We start from the raw sequence: 15,805 nt of genomic DNA, 5'->3' as shown, positions 1-15,805 counted from the left end.
GTATTGTATCACATTGATTGATTTGTGGATGTTGAATCAACCTTGCACCCCAGGGATAAATCCCACTTGGTCGTGGTGAATAATCCTTTTAATGTACTGTTGGATCCTATTGGCTAGTATTCTGATGAGAATTTTTGCATCCATGTTCATCAAGGATATTGGTCTGTAATTCTCCTTTTTGATGGGGTCTTTGTCTGGTTTTGGGATCAAGGTAATGGTGGCCTCATAAAATGAGTTTGGAAGTTTTCCTTCCATTTCTATTTTTTGGAACAGTTTCAGAAGAATAGGTATTAATTCTTCTTTCAATGTTTGGTAGAATTCCCCCGGGAAGCCATCTGGCCCTGGGCTTTTGTTTTTGGGGGGATTTTTGACGACTGCTTCAATTTCCTTAGTGGTTATAGGTCTGTTCAGGTTTTGTATTTCTTCCTGGTTCAGTTTTGGTAGTTTATACATCTCTAGGAATGCATCCATTTCTTCCAGATGATCTAATTTGCTGGCATAGTTGCTCATGATATGTTCTTATAACTGTTTGTATTTATTTGGTGTTGGTTGTGATCTCTCCTCTTTCATTCATGATTTTATTTATTTGGGTCATTTCTCTTTTCTTTTTGGTAAGTCTGGACAGGGGTTTATCAATCTTGTTAATAATTTCAAAGAACCAGCTCCTAGTTTCGTTGATCTGTTCTACTATTCTTTTGGTTTCTATTTCATTGATTTCTGCTCTGATCTTTATTATTTCTCTTCTCCTGCTGGGTAGGCCTTATTTGCTGTTCTTTCTCCAGCTCCTTTAGGTGTAGGGTTAGGGTGTGTATTTGAGACCTTTCTTGTTTCTTGAGAAAGGCTTGTATTGCTATATACTTTCCTCTTAGGACCACCTTTGCTGCATCCCAATGACTTTGAACAGTTGTGTTTTCATTTTCATTGGTTTCCATGAATTTTTTTAGTTCTTCTTTAATTTCCTGGTTGACCCATTCATTCTTTAGTAGGATGCTCTTTAGCCTCCATGTATTTGAGTTCTTTCTGACTTTCCTCTTGTGATTGAGTTCTAGTTTCAAAGCATTGTGGTCTGAAAATATGCAAGGAATGATCCCAATCTTTTGGTACCGGTTGAGACCTGATTTGTGAACTAGGATATGATCTATTCTGGAGAATGTTCCATGGGCAGTAGAGAAGAATGTGTATTCTGTTGCTTTGGGATGGGATGTTCTGAATATATCTGTGAAGTCCATTTGGTCCAATGTGTCATTTAAAGTCTTTATTTCCTTGTTGATCTTTTGCTTAGATGATCTGTCCATTTCAGTGAGGGGGGTGTTAAAGTCCCCCACTATTATTGTATTGTTTTTGATGTGTTTCTTTGTGTTTGTTATTAATTGACTTAATATAATTGGCTGCTCCCATGTTAGGGGCATAGATATTTACTGTTGTTAGATCTTCTTATTGGATAGACCCTTTAAGTAGGATATAGTGTCCTTCCTTATCTCTTATTACAGTCTTTGGTTTAAAATCTAATTTGTCTGATATAAGGATTGCCACCCCAGCTTTCTTTTGGTGTCCATTAGCATGGTAAATTGTTTTCCACTCCCTCACTTTCAATCTGGGGTGTCTTTGGGTCTAAAATGAGTCTCTTGCAGACAGCATATTGATGGGTCTTGTTTTTTTATCCAATCTGATACCCTGTATCTTTTGATTGGGGCATTTAGCCCATTTACATTCAGGATAATAATTGAAAGATATGAACTTAGTGCCACTGTATTGCCTGTAAGGTGACTGTTCCTGTATATTGTCTGTGTTCCTTTCTGGTCTATGTTACTTTAAGGCTCTCTCCTTGTTTAGAGGACCCCTTTCAATATTTCTTGTAGGGCTGATTTGGTGTTTGCAAATCCCTTCAGTTTTTGTTTGTCTTGGAAGCTTTTTATCTCTCCTTCTCCTTCTATTTTCAATGACAGCCTAGCTGGATATAGTATTTTTGGCTGCATATTTTTCTCATTTAGTGCTCTGAATATATCATGTTAGTCCTTTCTGGCCTGCCAGTTCTCTGTGGATAGGTCTGTTGCCAATCTAATATTTCTACCATTGTAGGTTACAGATCTCTTCTGAGCTGCTTTCAGGATTTTCTCTTTGTCTCTGAGACTTGTAAGTTTTACTATTAGATGTCGGGGTGACCTATTTTTATTGATTTTGAGGGGTGTTCTCTGTGCCTCCTGGATTTTGATGCCTGTCTCCTTCCCCAAATTAGGGAAGTTCTCTGCTATAATTTGCTCCAATATACCTTCTGCCCCTCTCTCTCTTTCTTCTTCTGGGATCCCAATTATTCTAATATTGTTCCGTCTTATGGTATCACTTATCTCTCGAATTCTGCCCTTGTGATCCAGTAGTTGTTTATCTCCCTTTTTCTCAGCTTCTTTATTTTCCATCATTTGGTCTTCTGTATCACTAATTTTCTCTTCTGCCTCATTATCCTAGCAGTTAGAGCCTCCATTTTTGATTGTACCTCATTAATAGCCTTTTTGATTTTGACTTGTTTAGATTTTAGTTCTTTTATTTCTCCAGAAAGGGTTTCTCTAATATCTTCCATGCTTTTTTCAAGCCCAGGTAGTATCTTTAAAATCCCACTATTCCTTTTTTATTTATTTATTTATATTTTAAATTTTATTTTATCATGTTATGTTAGTCACCATACAATACATCATTAGTTTTTGATGTAGTGATCCACGATTCATTGTTTTCCTATAACACCCCGTGCTCCATGCAGTACATGCCCTCCATAATACCCATCACCGGCCTAACCCATACCTGCACCCCCTCCCCTCTAAAACCCTCACTTTGTTCCTCAGAGTCCATAGTCTCTCATGGTTCATCTCTCCCTCCAATTCCACCCCCTTCCTTTTTCCCTTCCTTCTCCTAATGTCCTCCATGCTATTCCTTATGTTCCACAAATAAGTGAAACCTCCCACTATTCCTAACTTCAGCCAATGAGACAGGGAAACTGAAGGACTCCATAAAAATCTGCTTTTTACTCCTTTTCCTGCTTCTATTCTTGGTGGGACCTGCACCCCTACCCCACTTTACACATGATTTGTAATGCAATCAGCATATGTTCTCCTTATAAGGGACAGGAATTAACAATTTCTCTACAATAGTTAACATCTATGGAAGGACCAGGTGAGAATGACTGGACAAAGCTACCATTTGCTTATTCTAGACAACCATGGCTAGACATCTCAATGTCAAGGCCCCCTGGCTCCAAGGAATAAAACCTGCCCCCTTGTCTTTGTTCTAACTGGTACCTAGATGCCTAAGAGGACATGTATATCAGACCACCATCCTCAATAAACCCCCCCAGACCCTGAACAAAGATGAGATTCCCTCCTTTCCTTTCTTAGTCTCCCAGACACTCTGTCTGTATCTGCTCTCTCTATATCTTCAGGAAACTCTGCTTTCACCTCCTGCTGGCTCATGTTTTATTTCCATCCTTCATGAAACCAAGAACACTATTGGCTGGTCCTGCAGGATCCCCTTTGGGTCTCTGGACCCAGCCTGCCAGCATCACCTGTAGCTTCCTTTAACTCTGAAGGTGTGTCATAATCATTGTCAGCCTTCAAAACCTTTACTAGTTTCCAAAAAAAAAGAAAGGATGTACATGATCTTGGAGCTAAATTAAAAGCATCAACTGAAACTCCTATTGTTTCTTTAGGTATTTAATGATAACAAGAAACTTGAGAGAATTCTGCTTCTGTGGTAGGGGAACAGGACTAGAGAAATGTGTCATTAAGGTTCTCCCTTTGCCTACTCTTTCTAGCTCCCCAGAGTGTTGAATGTGAGTTTTCAGGCACCAGATTAGTCATAAGGCCAAGTTTAGGGATGTGATAGGAATGATTAAGAATGACCTACTGTTCAAAAAATCCCATCAGAAATCGTAGCTAAGGCCACAAAGCAGCGTGAAACATGCATGGAAAGAGTGTGAGTTATACAGACTCCTAGCTGCATAACCTACTAGCTGTGGCCTTGGGCAAGCCATTTTATCTCTCTGAACCTCAATTTTCTCTAAAATGGTTGTAAAGCTCAAATCTAAACATGCGGTTTCCAGGTCATGAGGTCAGCCTTGTCTAATAAATATGGTGCCAAGCTTTCTTGGTCCCAGACTAATTTTTTGTAGGACTTTAAGATTCCTTCAATGAACCTGAAAATCTCACTGCCTCCTTTGGTTCATTTAAACTTTCAAAATAATTTAAAGATTGTGACAAAAATAAATCAAAGCAAAAGTAACTGAATATTTTAAAATTTACATAGCTACCTCTACATCCTTGGAAATTCCATATACCCTTTCAAGATGGGGGTGGTCACAGATCTATACTTAGGCTCACACTAATGTGTCCTCCCTGCCCCAACAATACCTCTTTTTACAATCATTCCAGCTCCAGGTCAAATTTACACATTTTTCCTCCTCAAGTATTCCCTGAGTGCATCCTCTAGCTCAAGTTATTGCAGTTTCCCTTTTCTGAATGCTAGCACAGATAATGAAGACCCTTACACAACTTAAACTCAGCCACCACACTCCTGAGTTACATTAGTTCTGTTTCACAGCTTATAGTCTGCCCATTAAGCTGTGCCCAGTAGTGTACCTTCCTTACTCTTGCCTCACTCAGGGGCTGCCCAGGGAAAAACAGCTGAAAAAGCCTTAGAAGTTTCTCTGCTCATCTTTTGCACATGGCAAAGGGACAAAGCCCTCTGGAGCCCTGGTTGTCTAAGGTCCCGTTGGGACCAGGCTGCCCAAATGCCACTTGTTAATGGTGGTCTGAGTGCTTTCATAGGGACATGGTGAATAAGTGCTCACCACAGGTGCTATTTAGGTCATCACAAGTTCCTTACCTAATAGCATGCCCGCCTTCCTCCTTTTCCCTTCCACTCACCCAAGCTGGAGGATATCAAGGGAGTCAGTGCTTCTCCAGAAGGTCCCTGGCAGTCTGCAGACAAGCACCAAGCCTAGCCATGGATCCAGCAAGGAGCCTACTCCAATTCCTGACATTATATAATTCAAACAACTAGGAGATAATTGAATTTGGCCTCACTGGGTATTCATGGGGTTTAGTAAGACACTGTAAAACATTTTGTATAAATGACAGATGCTGCAATCTGGGAAATGCAACTCTTAAGGATTGCAGCCTGTCTCACTTGCTTGTCAGTAAGGTCTTTTTAGAGAGGGGCCCTAGTTCCTGCCCACCCCTAGCCTTGATCACCCTGGGTTTTCTCTACAGAGCCTGAGGAAGGCACATGGGGATGGGACTGGACTTATTTTTCTCATTATTGCATTCCAACACCTAGGGTACATTCTTAATAACAAAATAATAACAGCAACAACAATGGCAACAGTTAACACTTAGCATATATCATGTGCTAGACACTATTCCAAATGTTTTGCATTTCTCCCCAGCTTTATTGAGGTATAATTGACAAATAAAGATTATATATATTTAAGGTATAAAATGTGATGTTTTGATATATGTATACATTGTGAAATGATCACCACAATCAAGCTAATTAACATATACATCATCTCACATGGTGACTTTTTTTGTGATGAGAACACTTAAGATCTACTTTCTTAGCAAATTTCAAGTACACAATACAGTATTGTTAGTGATAGGCACCATACTGTATACTAGCTCACCAAAACTTATTCATCTTGCATATGAAAACTTTTCACACTTTGACCAGTATCTCTCCATTTTCCAAATCCCCACCAGTCCCTGGCAACCACCATTCTACTCTCTGCCTTTATGGCTTCAACAGCTGTAGATTCTACATGAAGTGAGATCATATGGTATTTGCCTTTCTCTGTCTTATTTTACTTAGCATAATGTCCTCCAGGTTCATCTATGTTGTCACAAATGACAGGAGTTCCTCCCTTTTTTTAAGGCTGAATAATATTCCATAGTGTGTGTGCATTCCTGTGTGTGTGTGTGCGTGCACACGTGCATCACATTTTCTTTATGTATTCATCCCTCGGCAGCTGAATGCTTTGCATTTATTAACAAATAATCTTCACAACAATCCTACAAGTTAGGTACTGTTATAACCCCGCTTTATGAGGAACTGTAGATAGAACAGTTAAGAAGCTTACTCTGGAACAAAAGCTACTAAATGGTAGAGTTGGGCTTTAGTCCAGACTATCTGGTTCTAAAATCTGTGCTTATTTAACTACTGCATATACTGTCTCCCATAAAAGATTTGCTGAATGAATATCAATAGCTAACATTTACTAAATACCATGTGCCAGGCACTGCAACTATATTGTTTCATTTAACCATCACAACCTCTCTTTCTATGTGGATACCATTATGATTTCCATTTTGCAAATGTGAGGCACAGAGAATTTGCCCAAGGTCACACAGCTCATGGGAAAAATTGGTGCCTTTCTGGCTGACCCTAGAACCCATGCTCTTAACACTATACTTCACTGCTTCCCACTACCTTAGGTGGTCCTCCTCAATGCCTCTTGAGATGAATTCTATCATCAGCCTGATTTGGCACTGAGGAAAATAAGAACATAAAGTTAAAAAAACTTGCCCAAGGTTAGAGACAGTAGAGCCTAGGACCCAGATGTTTTGGTTTCAAATCCCCATCTCTTTTCTGCTATATCCCTAATCTCTGTTGCTATTGTTGCATTTCTGAGTCCCAGATGGTTCATCCTCCAAGTCTGGCCCTTCAGTACAAGAAAAAGTGGCCCAATGCAGAAAGTTCCTTGAACAGAAAAAGTCCTCCCTCCAGCATTATTATACTCTATTTAATTCTGGATCCTCCCAGAATACAATGAAACCAACATAAATAACTAGTAGTTATGACACAGAAGACAACAGAGTATGTCAAGGCTGGTATAATTAAAAACAAATGATACAGGGGAAAAGCTGTTTGGGACAACTTCAGAACTGTAGGAACATTAGTGGATGACTGAGGAGAGAGGAAAGGGGATCTCTACCCCTCCTCTGGGAGAAAAAAAAAGGAAAGGAGAAAAAAGAAAAAATCCCCACAGCAGCAAAATAATTTCCAATATAATCATCTCTGGAAGGAAATAACACAACATACGCATAACTAAAGTAACAGGGCAATGGATGGAGGATCAGAGACAGCCATCATGGAAGACAAGAAGAAAGAGAAAAAAAGAGTCTTATTCTAGACTTTTTAAAAGAAAACTGACAAAGAGGGAAAACAGCAAAAGTTAAAGAAGGAATCACAAAATTAGAAGCCACTGGCATCTTTTCCCACCTACTATAATGACCACTTCACTGGGAGCTGGGGATGATGGAGAGGGAGGGGCTTATGCTTCTGAGGTGCCCATCTCCCATCTCCCTCAGGAAAGAAGAGGTTGGGGTTACCTTCTTGCAGAGGACCATCTGGTGGTCAAACAGGAAGAAGACCCGCTGCTGGTTGCGGCCATAGGGCTGGTAGATCCAGGCCATTTCCCCAGTGTAGATCAGCTCCGAGCTCCTGTCTAGGATGTCCTCACCCTGGGAAGAATATGTGATAGTGAGAGGCAGCCAGGCAGAAGGGACAGACCTGTCACCTGCCTGGAAGCACCTAAAACTAGGCATAGACTGGGGCAGGAGGAGTACAGAAAAGGCCTGGTGGGGAAAGAGGGATAGAAAGGACTCCTGGGAATCCTTAAAAGGTTCCATGAGCTGGAAAGACCCATACTCTTGTTCACCCTCAGGCCAAATGAGCCCTACCACCCAGGACTGCTATAGTCTCTCTATGTCAGCTGCTCTCTAGCCCTACAGGCACCAAGGTTCATCCTGGTTCCATGAGGTTTCTCTCTCCCTCTCTCTTTCCTTGCCTTTTTCTCTATGAATTTCTCTTTCTGCACCAGTCCTTCATCCCAGGCCTAGTCTCTTAGTCTCTTTCTTATACCTGAAGAGTAAGCCTAAGGAAATAATAGAAGTCTCTCTGCTTCCCAAATGAGTAAAAAAGGGGACAGGGGAGGGCAAGAAGGAGACAATGATAGAGGGAGAAAGAGAGAATACATACAGTTTCTTAATTTTTTTTTCTTCTCCTCTCAGTTCATTAAAATATATTGATTAAATAGGAAACTTCACAACCACATGATTCTTTGGTCTGTTATTCATAGCCTGAAACCACTTCCCCTCCTTGCTACATAGTCAGACAGGAAAAAAAAAAAAAAAAGGTACCAACACATCTGACTCCTAGCTAACTCAATTCTACAGTTTCCAAGGCCCCTTTTCACAAAAACTCTGCTAGGTTAGAGGTATGTGGGGATATATGTCAGATGCCAAGCCAGATTTGGCCCTTGTTCTCAAGGAGCTCACAGTCAGTGGAGGAAACTAATGCAGGTGTGCACAGAACTCATGGAACACGAGGCAAACCACACCAAAGCCTGCCACGGGGGTAGGGGGGTGGGGGCTGGGTTCCAGGACCTATATAAAGATAGGGATAAAAATCTGGTCCAGAACTCAGGAGAATTAATATTAGCACCTATAGGGGTGCCTGGGTGGCTCAGTCAGTTGAACATCTGACTCTTGATTTTGGTTCAGGTCACGATCTCAGGGCTGTGAGACTGAGCCCCGTGTTGGGCTCCATGCTGGGTATAGAGTCTGCTTGAGATTCTCACTCCCATTCCCTTTGTCCCCCCTCCCCCCCTCTAAAAATATATTAACACCTATATGCATCAGACTTTTGCTACATACTTTCACTCTATCTCTTCTGAAGCACACAAGAATACTGGGAGGTAGGTAGTCTTACTCTCATTTTATAGTCCAAGGTACAGAAATGTCAGGTGATCAGCTAAGATCACCCAGCTCATTAGCTAGATACCCATGACCCAGCCCCAATTCTGTGGCTCCAGAAAGTATACTCACTCTTGCCACTATATTATGCTATCTCCAGTCCAGTCAGTCCCTTCCTCTCTCTGGGTCTCAGTTTTTCCTGATGTTAAATGTGGTATATGAGGTTGATCTCCAAGGTCTTAGCCCTGATACTCCAATGTTAAGATCTCAGCCTTGCACCCAAAAGCTTCAAGTCAGGGTTAGAGATGGAGATCCCTGCATCCCCCCCCAGCAATAATTAGAACAGCCTAGACAGGGCAGTGGGCCAAAGAGAGGGATAGCTGGAAATGGTATTCTTCAGCATATCACTTTTTTCAGTCTAAGGTATGAGAAGGAAAAGGGGAGCTCAGTGGAAATATTTTGTAATAATATAACCTCAAAAAGAAAGCTCACAGATACTGTGACTCCAGACTCCATTTCAGGGGTACCTTGGAACTTGAGTAAACATTCATCCTTGAGGGGCCCACATACTAACACAGAACTTCTGGAAGAGGAAGCTCTCAGGGGGAGGGATTTGTGCAGGGCTTTCCTGTTAGATGGATGGGAAGATGAGAGTGGTAGCAGTCTGCCATGTCCCACCCTGAGGCAGGTCAGGAAGATGTGCCACAGTCCATTTTGAATATATATAAAGTGAAAGAAAGCCATAAAAACAGGCCAATGCCAAAAAAGTTGGCCAAGATGACTTTTTTTTTTTTTCCAGGATGACTTTTAAAGTTACACCCACTGTACCAGCCAGGAACACTCCTATTTTAAGTACTTGCCACATATAACTCCACCAAGCTAAGAAAGGGAAGGAAGGGAGAAAAAAAGGAAAGAAGAAAGAAAGAAAGAAAGAAAAGAAAGAAAGAAAGAAAGAAAGAAAGAAAGAAAGAAAGAAAGAAAGAAAGAAAGAGAAAGAAAGAAGAAAGAAAGAAAGAAGAAAGAAAGAAAGAAGAAAGAAAGAAAGAAAGAGAAGAAAGAAAAAAAGACAGACAAAAGAAAGAAAGAGAGAAGGAAGGAAGGAAGGAAGAAAAAGAAAGAAGAAAAGAAAGAAAGAAAGAAAGAAGAACGAAAGAAGAAAGAGAGAAAGAAAGAAATAGAAAGAAAGAAGAAAAAAAGACAGACGAAAGAAAGAGAGAAGGAAGGAAGGAAGGAAGAAAAAGAAAGAAGAAAAGAAAGAAAGAAAGAGAAGAACAAAAGAAGAAAGAAAGAAAGAAAGAAATAGAAAGAAAGAAGAAAAAAAGACAGACGAAAGAAAGAAGGAAGGAAGGAAGAAAAAGAAAGAAGAAAAGAAAGAAAGAAAGAAAGAGAAGAACAAAAGAAGAAAGAAATAAAGAAAGAAATAGAAAGAAAGAAGAAAGAAAAAAGACAGACAAAAGAAAGAAAGAGAGAAGGAAGGAAGGAAGAAAAAGAAAGAAGAAAAGAAAGAAAGAGAAGAACAAAAGAAAGAAAGAAAGAAATAGAAAGAAAGAAGAAAGAAAAAAGACAAAAGAAAGAGAGAAGGAAGGAAGGAAGGAAAAGAAAGAAGAAAGAAGAAAGAAAGAAAGAAAGAAAGAAAGAAAGAAAGAAAGAAAGAAAGAAAGAAAGAAAGAAAGAGAAAGAAAGAAAGAAAAAGAAAGAAAGAAAGGAGAAAGAATACCCTTATGCTCACCATGCTGATTGATGTCAGGTTACTCATATATCCTCTCTGTGTGTCAGTTTTCTCATCTTTATTTTATTTTTTTAAATTCTAAGTTCAATTTTTATTTCTACAAAAAAAGGTAATCAAAAGAATATAAAACACATGTAAATTATATTACTGAGTGAGCTTCAAGTGGAGCTTGACTCTGCAAAGACTGTCTACAGGTAGAGGGAAGGCCATCTTGTTCCTGAGCTGGCTAGATGTTCTGAAGGAAAAGACCAGCAGGCCACTGGCAACCCCACACTGGTGCTGGCTATAGCCACGTCCTGCCAATTTCCGACAATTTGAACCCTGGAAAGAGACAAATTGTGCTGAGGGAGGATCACGGTGGGGCTGTACTACATTTCCTCGTCTTTAAAATGAATTTCCTACATTGAATTTCCTCATCTTTAAAATGAGGGTAATAACAGTACCAATCTCATTTCGCTGTTGTGAAGATTATGAAGGTTAACATATATAAAGTGCTTAGGAGAGTACACTTCACACTGTAAGTTCTACGTAAGTGATAGCTATTATCTTGATTATTATTGTGCACTCTATATCCTATGTCACATATTCCTATTAATACTCACAAGAACCCAATGATGAATGTACTGTTATTACCCCCAAAACCAAGGTCAGAGAAATTGGAAGTAATTTGCGCAAAGAATCCAGAATCCAGGCCAGACTCCCTCCAAAGCCACCAAACCACAGTATAATGATAATCCTTAGTGGAACAACTAGCTACCTTGGAAGATTTCTGAGGTGAGAATCTCAGAAGACTTGGGTTCTGGGCCCAGTGTTGCCACCAACTCACTCTGTGCCCTTGGAAAGTAGCTTAACCACTCTCAATCTGTTTTCTCAATTGAACAATGGATAATACAACAGTTCCTGCTTGGTTCACTTCACATGGCTGCTTGAGAGCAAAAATCAGATCACATAAGGGAAATGGCCCTCTCGGAGTTCAGAGTTCTCACCCTTTGCCTCTTCTACCCCACTTGCACCATATATTACTTTGCCTTGCCCCCAAAAGTGCAATCTCTTCCCACTGCCACCTTCCCCATGGACATTCTGTTTTCTTCCATTCCTCCAGGATTTTGCACATACTGTTCCCTCTGCCTGGAACATACTTGCCCCAGTGGAAAACCAAGGCCACTCATTCATCTCAATAGCCCAATGCCCAACACCCCATTCTAGTTATAGGCTGACTGTTCTGATGTGAGGTTGTGGCCTGAACAGATCCAGGGAAAGAAGGACAAGGGAAATGCCCTAATTTTCATACAGTTCATTTTCAATGCTGCCTATTGACAGGACGGCAGGGAAATAACAAACTCCTTGTCCCAGAAGTATGCCTCATCAAGCCACCTCAGCTTCTAAATAGATACTTTTTCTGCTTCCATCACGTTGGGTATTTGTGTTTCCTCCAACTTTTTGGATTCAATTATCCAGTGGTAAACTGGAACAGGCCTTTGGATATTACACAAGCAGGCTGTTAGGGGAGGGGTGCCACCACAATCATATACAGTCAAATTCCCAAACATGAGCTACAAATCTGGGCTCCTGGTAAAAATCTCCAGGGGAAAAAAAAAGATTAAAAGGAAGCTGCCAGGGATATATTCCTTTTCCCTTCCTGTCAAGTGGATCTAATGAGTGTTAAGGGCAGCAATGTTACAGTTCAACCAAACATAAGCATCAGAGAAATTAGAAATGTAAATTTCCCTGAAACTGTGGTCTGTGAGAGCTGGTTCTTCTCCCTGTTGCTCCCCTAAGCCACTCTAAGGTATTGATTATTACTTTGAGGTATGGGTGATATTTTCACTCATCCATTTAATTTTTAGGAGCCCTGGGATATGGGACAGAGCAGGGGGTACTTCGTGAACTCTAGTTCTCATGGGGGGGGGGGTAGTGAGCAAGGATGATAACTGGAATTGAACAAAAAGACCCTGAATATTTATGGAATAAGTTGAGGCAGGGTCAGGTCTGGATATAATACAAGGCCTCCTACTCTCTAGCCAGATGTTCTGATTTATTGAGTAGGTACCAATTGCCTGTATGCTGCTAATCCTCAACCCTCTTTCCCAATTCCTCTTCAAAGCAGATTAAGCTCTGAAGATTTCCCCTATGACTCTTCTTTTTAATTTGACAAATTAAGCTGAAATTATTATGTGGATGCTTTGACAGCCACCCTGTTTGTTCAAACATTTGGGGGAGGACAAGAAATCATTTTCTTGATTTGCAAGGCTTGTCCAGAGCAGCCCTCAGCAAGCTGGGAGGACCTCTCTTTGCTTGTGCGATTGCTTGGACAAGTAGAACATACAAAGAACCTATACCAGGGAACCGGTGAGGTTTGGCTACTTATGTCAATAGCTAGCAAGCCATGGAGTGGATATGTCCTATTGCCTTTTGGGGATGGTCCTCCAGCATTCATCCACCTTTAGCCATACTAGGGTTTGGATATTCCCCCCAAGGAAGTCTTACTGCCTTGCTTAGATATGGACCCTTTACTGCAAAAACAAGTCCCTGCAGTATCACAAAGGAAAGCAACTGGGGTGTGGGAAGCAGAAGGTTGGAAGAGTATGTAGTGCAGCAGAGAAAAGAATACCACAGAGAGAATCTGGAGACCAGATTAAAATTTTAGCTTTGTGGTCTTGGTCAGGAATAGGCTTCTCAGACTTCCACCATCATTACAATGTGTGTGTGTGTGTGTGTGTGTGTGTGTGTGCATGCCAGAATTGTTGATGGGAAGGGTAGTCTCCTAAAAGCCCTGGTGACTGAGTCTTGAAGACTAGATATGACAAACATAAGACACTTTAGGCCTGCCCTCTGAAATGCACCCATCAGGATTCGCTGGAGAAAAGCTTCCTAGAAGACAACCCCTCTAGAGCTAGTAAGTTCCACGGTGACCCCAGAGTCTAAAAAGGGAACCATGAGGAATTTTTCTTCTTGCCAAATTAGAAGAAGAAGGGCTTTACCAAGCAGCAGGGTGTCAGGGTTGTACATACGGGCTTGGTTGAAATTAGAAGACCAATCAATCATGCTAACAAAGGAGGCAGAGAGTAACTGTTCTCCCATCAATCCTGGCTCAAAATCGTCTTTTTGTTTCCCACCCCCCACTTCTAGACAAAAACACATGAAATTCCTTTTTTAGATGCTGAGTCTTTAAATCATAGTTCAGTGTTTTCGAGTTTGGTATTAATAAGGCTCCCTGGATAGGCCAAGGAATTTCAAGCTATTGTTGGTCCTCCATGGCTCTACCTTCAAGGACTGGAGGCCCAGAGCATATGGAGGAATTAGCTATTCCAGGCATTAGGAAGAAGGAAGTTGTTCCAGGGAATACGAAGACAACTGCTGCTGGGAACCTCCTTTTTACAGAGAACCCTGCAGGAGTAGAGAGAAAGAGGCTTGTTAACCAGCCACAATTTCAGAGTGCCTTGGAGTTGATGGGTTTGCTAGAGGTCATTTGGTCAAGGGAAGGAGGAACCATGATTCACTAATAAGTTTGGGCCAGTGTTGGTTTCCTCTTATGAGCAATAGGGTCTCTTTATATAGATTCATTCCTTTCTCTTCATCTCAAAAAATCACTCCTTTTTTCTACTCTTATGGGGACATTATCCTTTAAATAAGACTAAAAATATGCCAAATGCTCAGAATTGTGGTCTTTTCCAGCCATCTACATTAAAAAGGATCAGAGGTAGCAGAATAAATGAAAGATGATTTTTTTCTGGACTTTGGTAAAATAGCTGTTTGCAAGGCTGATGCTTAATCTTCTTAGAATGTGCTACTGCTTGAAATGTTAGGGAGATACTACTTCTCAATCATAGGAAATGATACCAGAGTTGAGGCAAGTGGAATAGGGAACTGGTTCAACTTCTGCACTGTGACTATGAAGCTTAAGTTTACTGCCCCCTCCCTGGTAGAATGACCAGCCTTTCCCATCTTGGTTATGTTAGCCTGTAGACTATCAGATTTCAAAATTTGGGTCTGAGAGATAAATGTGAAATGCCATGGCCCCTGGTTCTCTTGGTGGGCACAAGAGACAAACACTAAATGGTGTACTCAACACACATACCTATGACGCCTTATAATTCATGGCTCTGTTTCTATTGAACAGAAACCCAAGAACCTCAACAGAGCAGTGACATGAATAGAAGCAAAATCTCCATTTATTTGTTAGGTTGTATATATCCTCTGCAAGTGAGTATCTAGGAAAGGAAGGCTTTAGTGACTTCATTCACTGAAGACTTTCTGAGTTCAGGGAAGTTGTGGCTGTTTCCAATGAAATAGGAGACTGTCAGGAATTAATTTTATAAGCAAATGATAAAAAACAGAATTTGGTGGGTCGACTGGGCAGAAATGAGGACCTTGGCCTCGAGTGTGCAAGCTTGGGTAGACCGAGTAAATGTGTCAGAGCAAGGTAATCTCACCAATGGAAAAAAGAAGTATGTTGGCTGGCCTGCACAAGAGAACCATCATTATATTCTGTGTCTGGGAGTGGATTAGTACATAACACTTCTTATCCAAGTGTTCACCTGGTGGTGATAAAACTCCAGGACTGGAAAGAAGCTCGAAAGTCTATTGATTCAATCCAATTTTTTCCTGGCAACACCCAACGAAATGAACCTTTCCTTTCTTAATGAAGTGTTGCCTTAAAGATTTCTCCAACCTTCTTAGAAAGCTATTCAAGTACACAACACCTCTCATTAGTAGAAAGTTTTGCCTTGGCTCTAATCTAAATCCTTTCTGCTGTTCTTTAAATTTAATTCCTTTTCATCCATCTTAGGCTAAGATGTGATGTTCTAGCTAACCTATTCAGACTCCCCAGTACCCCTGTTCATAAAGATCGTACCTCCCAGTCTAGGACAGATGCCTGCCACTGGGCAATCTTGTCAATATTCTCCAAACGCCGCTTGCGCTCATTGATCTGCTGAGTCACGTTTCTCATGACAGCCAGAGCAGCTGCCACATACCTGTAGTCACTGTGAAGACACAAAAGTACAAGTTGGATGTATCAATGTGTTAGAGAACCGATGTGTTGGGTGCCAACCCTAACATCCATTCTTCTCTTCCTACTTAGTAACAGAGCCCTGATTTTCAGATGGAACCCATGTCACATGGAGTAAAAGATTACATTTCCTATCTTTCTTTACAGTAAGGGGTGACCATGTGATTAGTCCAGTGATATGCAAATAGAAATTTGGGGCAGAGATTTTCAGAAACCTCCTTTAAGGAAGATAGCTAATGCTTCTTTACCCCTTACTCAATCTTGATGCTTGGAATGTAGATATGATGGTTGAAGTTCTAGCAGCTATCTTGGACCATAAGAAAAAGT

The 15,805-nt window shown here is 40.8% G+C and overlaps 1 protein-coding gene across 9 annotated transcripts in view; it reads right to left on the bottom strand.

Moving 5' to 3' along the window:
• Positions 1 to 15,805, bottom strand: part of ARHGEF9 (Cdc42 guanine nucleotide exchange factor 9) — a 242,546-nt gene that overhangs the window by 45,010 nt on the left and 181,731 nt on the right. For all 9 annotated transcript variants that reach the window (XM_078064907.1, XM_078064910.1, XM_078064909.1 and 6 more), the window contains 2 exons: positions 15,323 to 15,452; positions 7,374 to 7,505 (listed from right to left, as the gene is read on the bottom strand). In XM_078064907.1, coding sequence (XP_077921033.1) covers positions 7,374 to 7,505; positions 15,323 to 15,452 — 262 coding nt within the window. The remainder of the gene's footprint in view (positions 1 to 7,373; positions 7,506 to 15,322; positions 15,453 to 15,805) is intronic.

The sequence above is a fragment of the Halichoerus grypus genome, chromosome X (assembly GCF_964656455.1).
Source record: "Halichoerus grypus chromosome X, mHalGry1.hap1.1, whole genome shotgun sequence".
NCBI lineage: Eukaryota > Metazoa > Chordata > Mammalia > Carnivora > Phocidae > Halichoerus > Halichoerus grypus.
The sequence above is the reverse complement of the archived record's forward strand: the minus strand, read 5'-3'. Positions and strand labels throughout refer to the sequence as shown.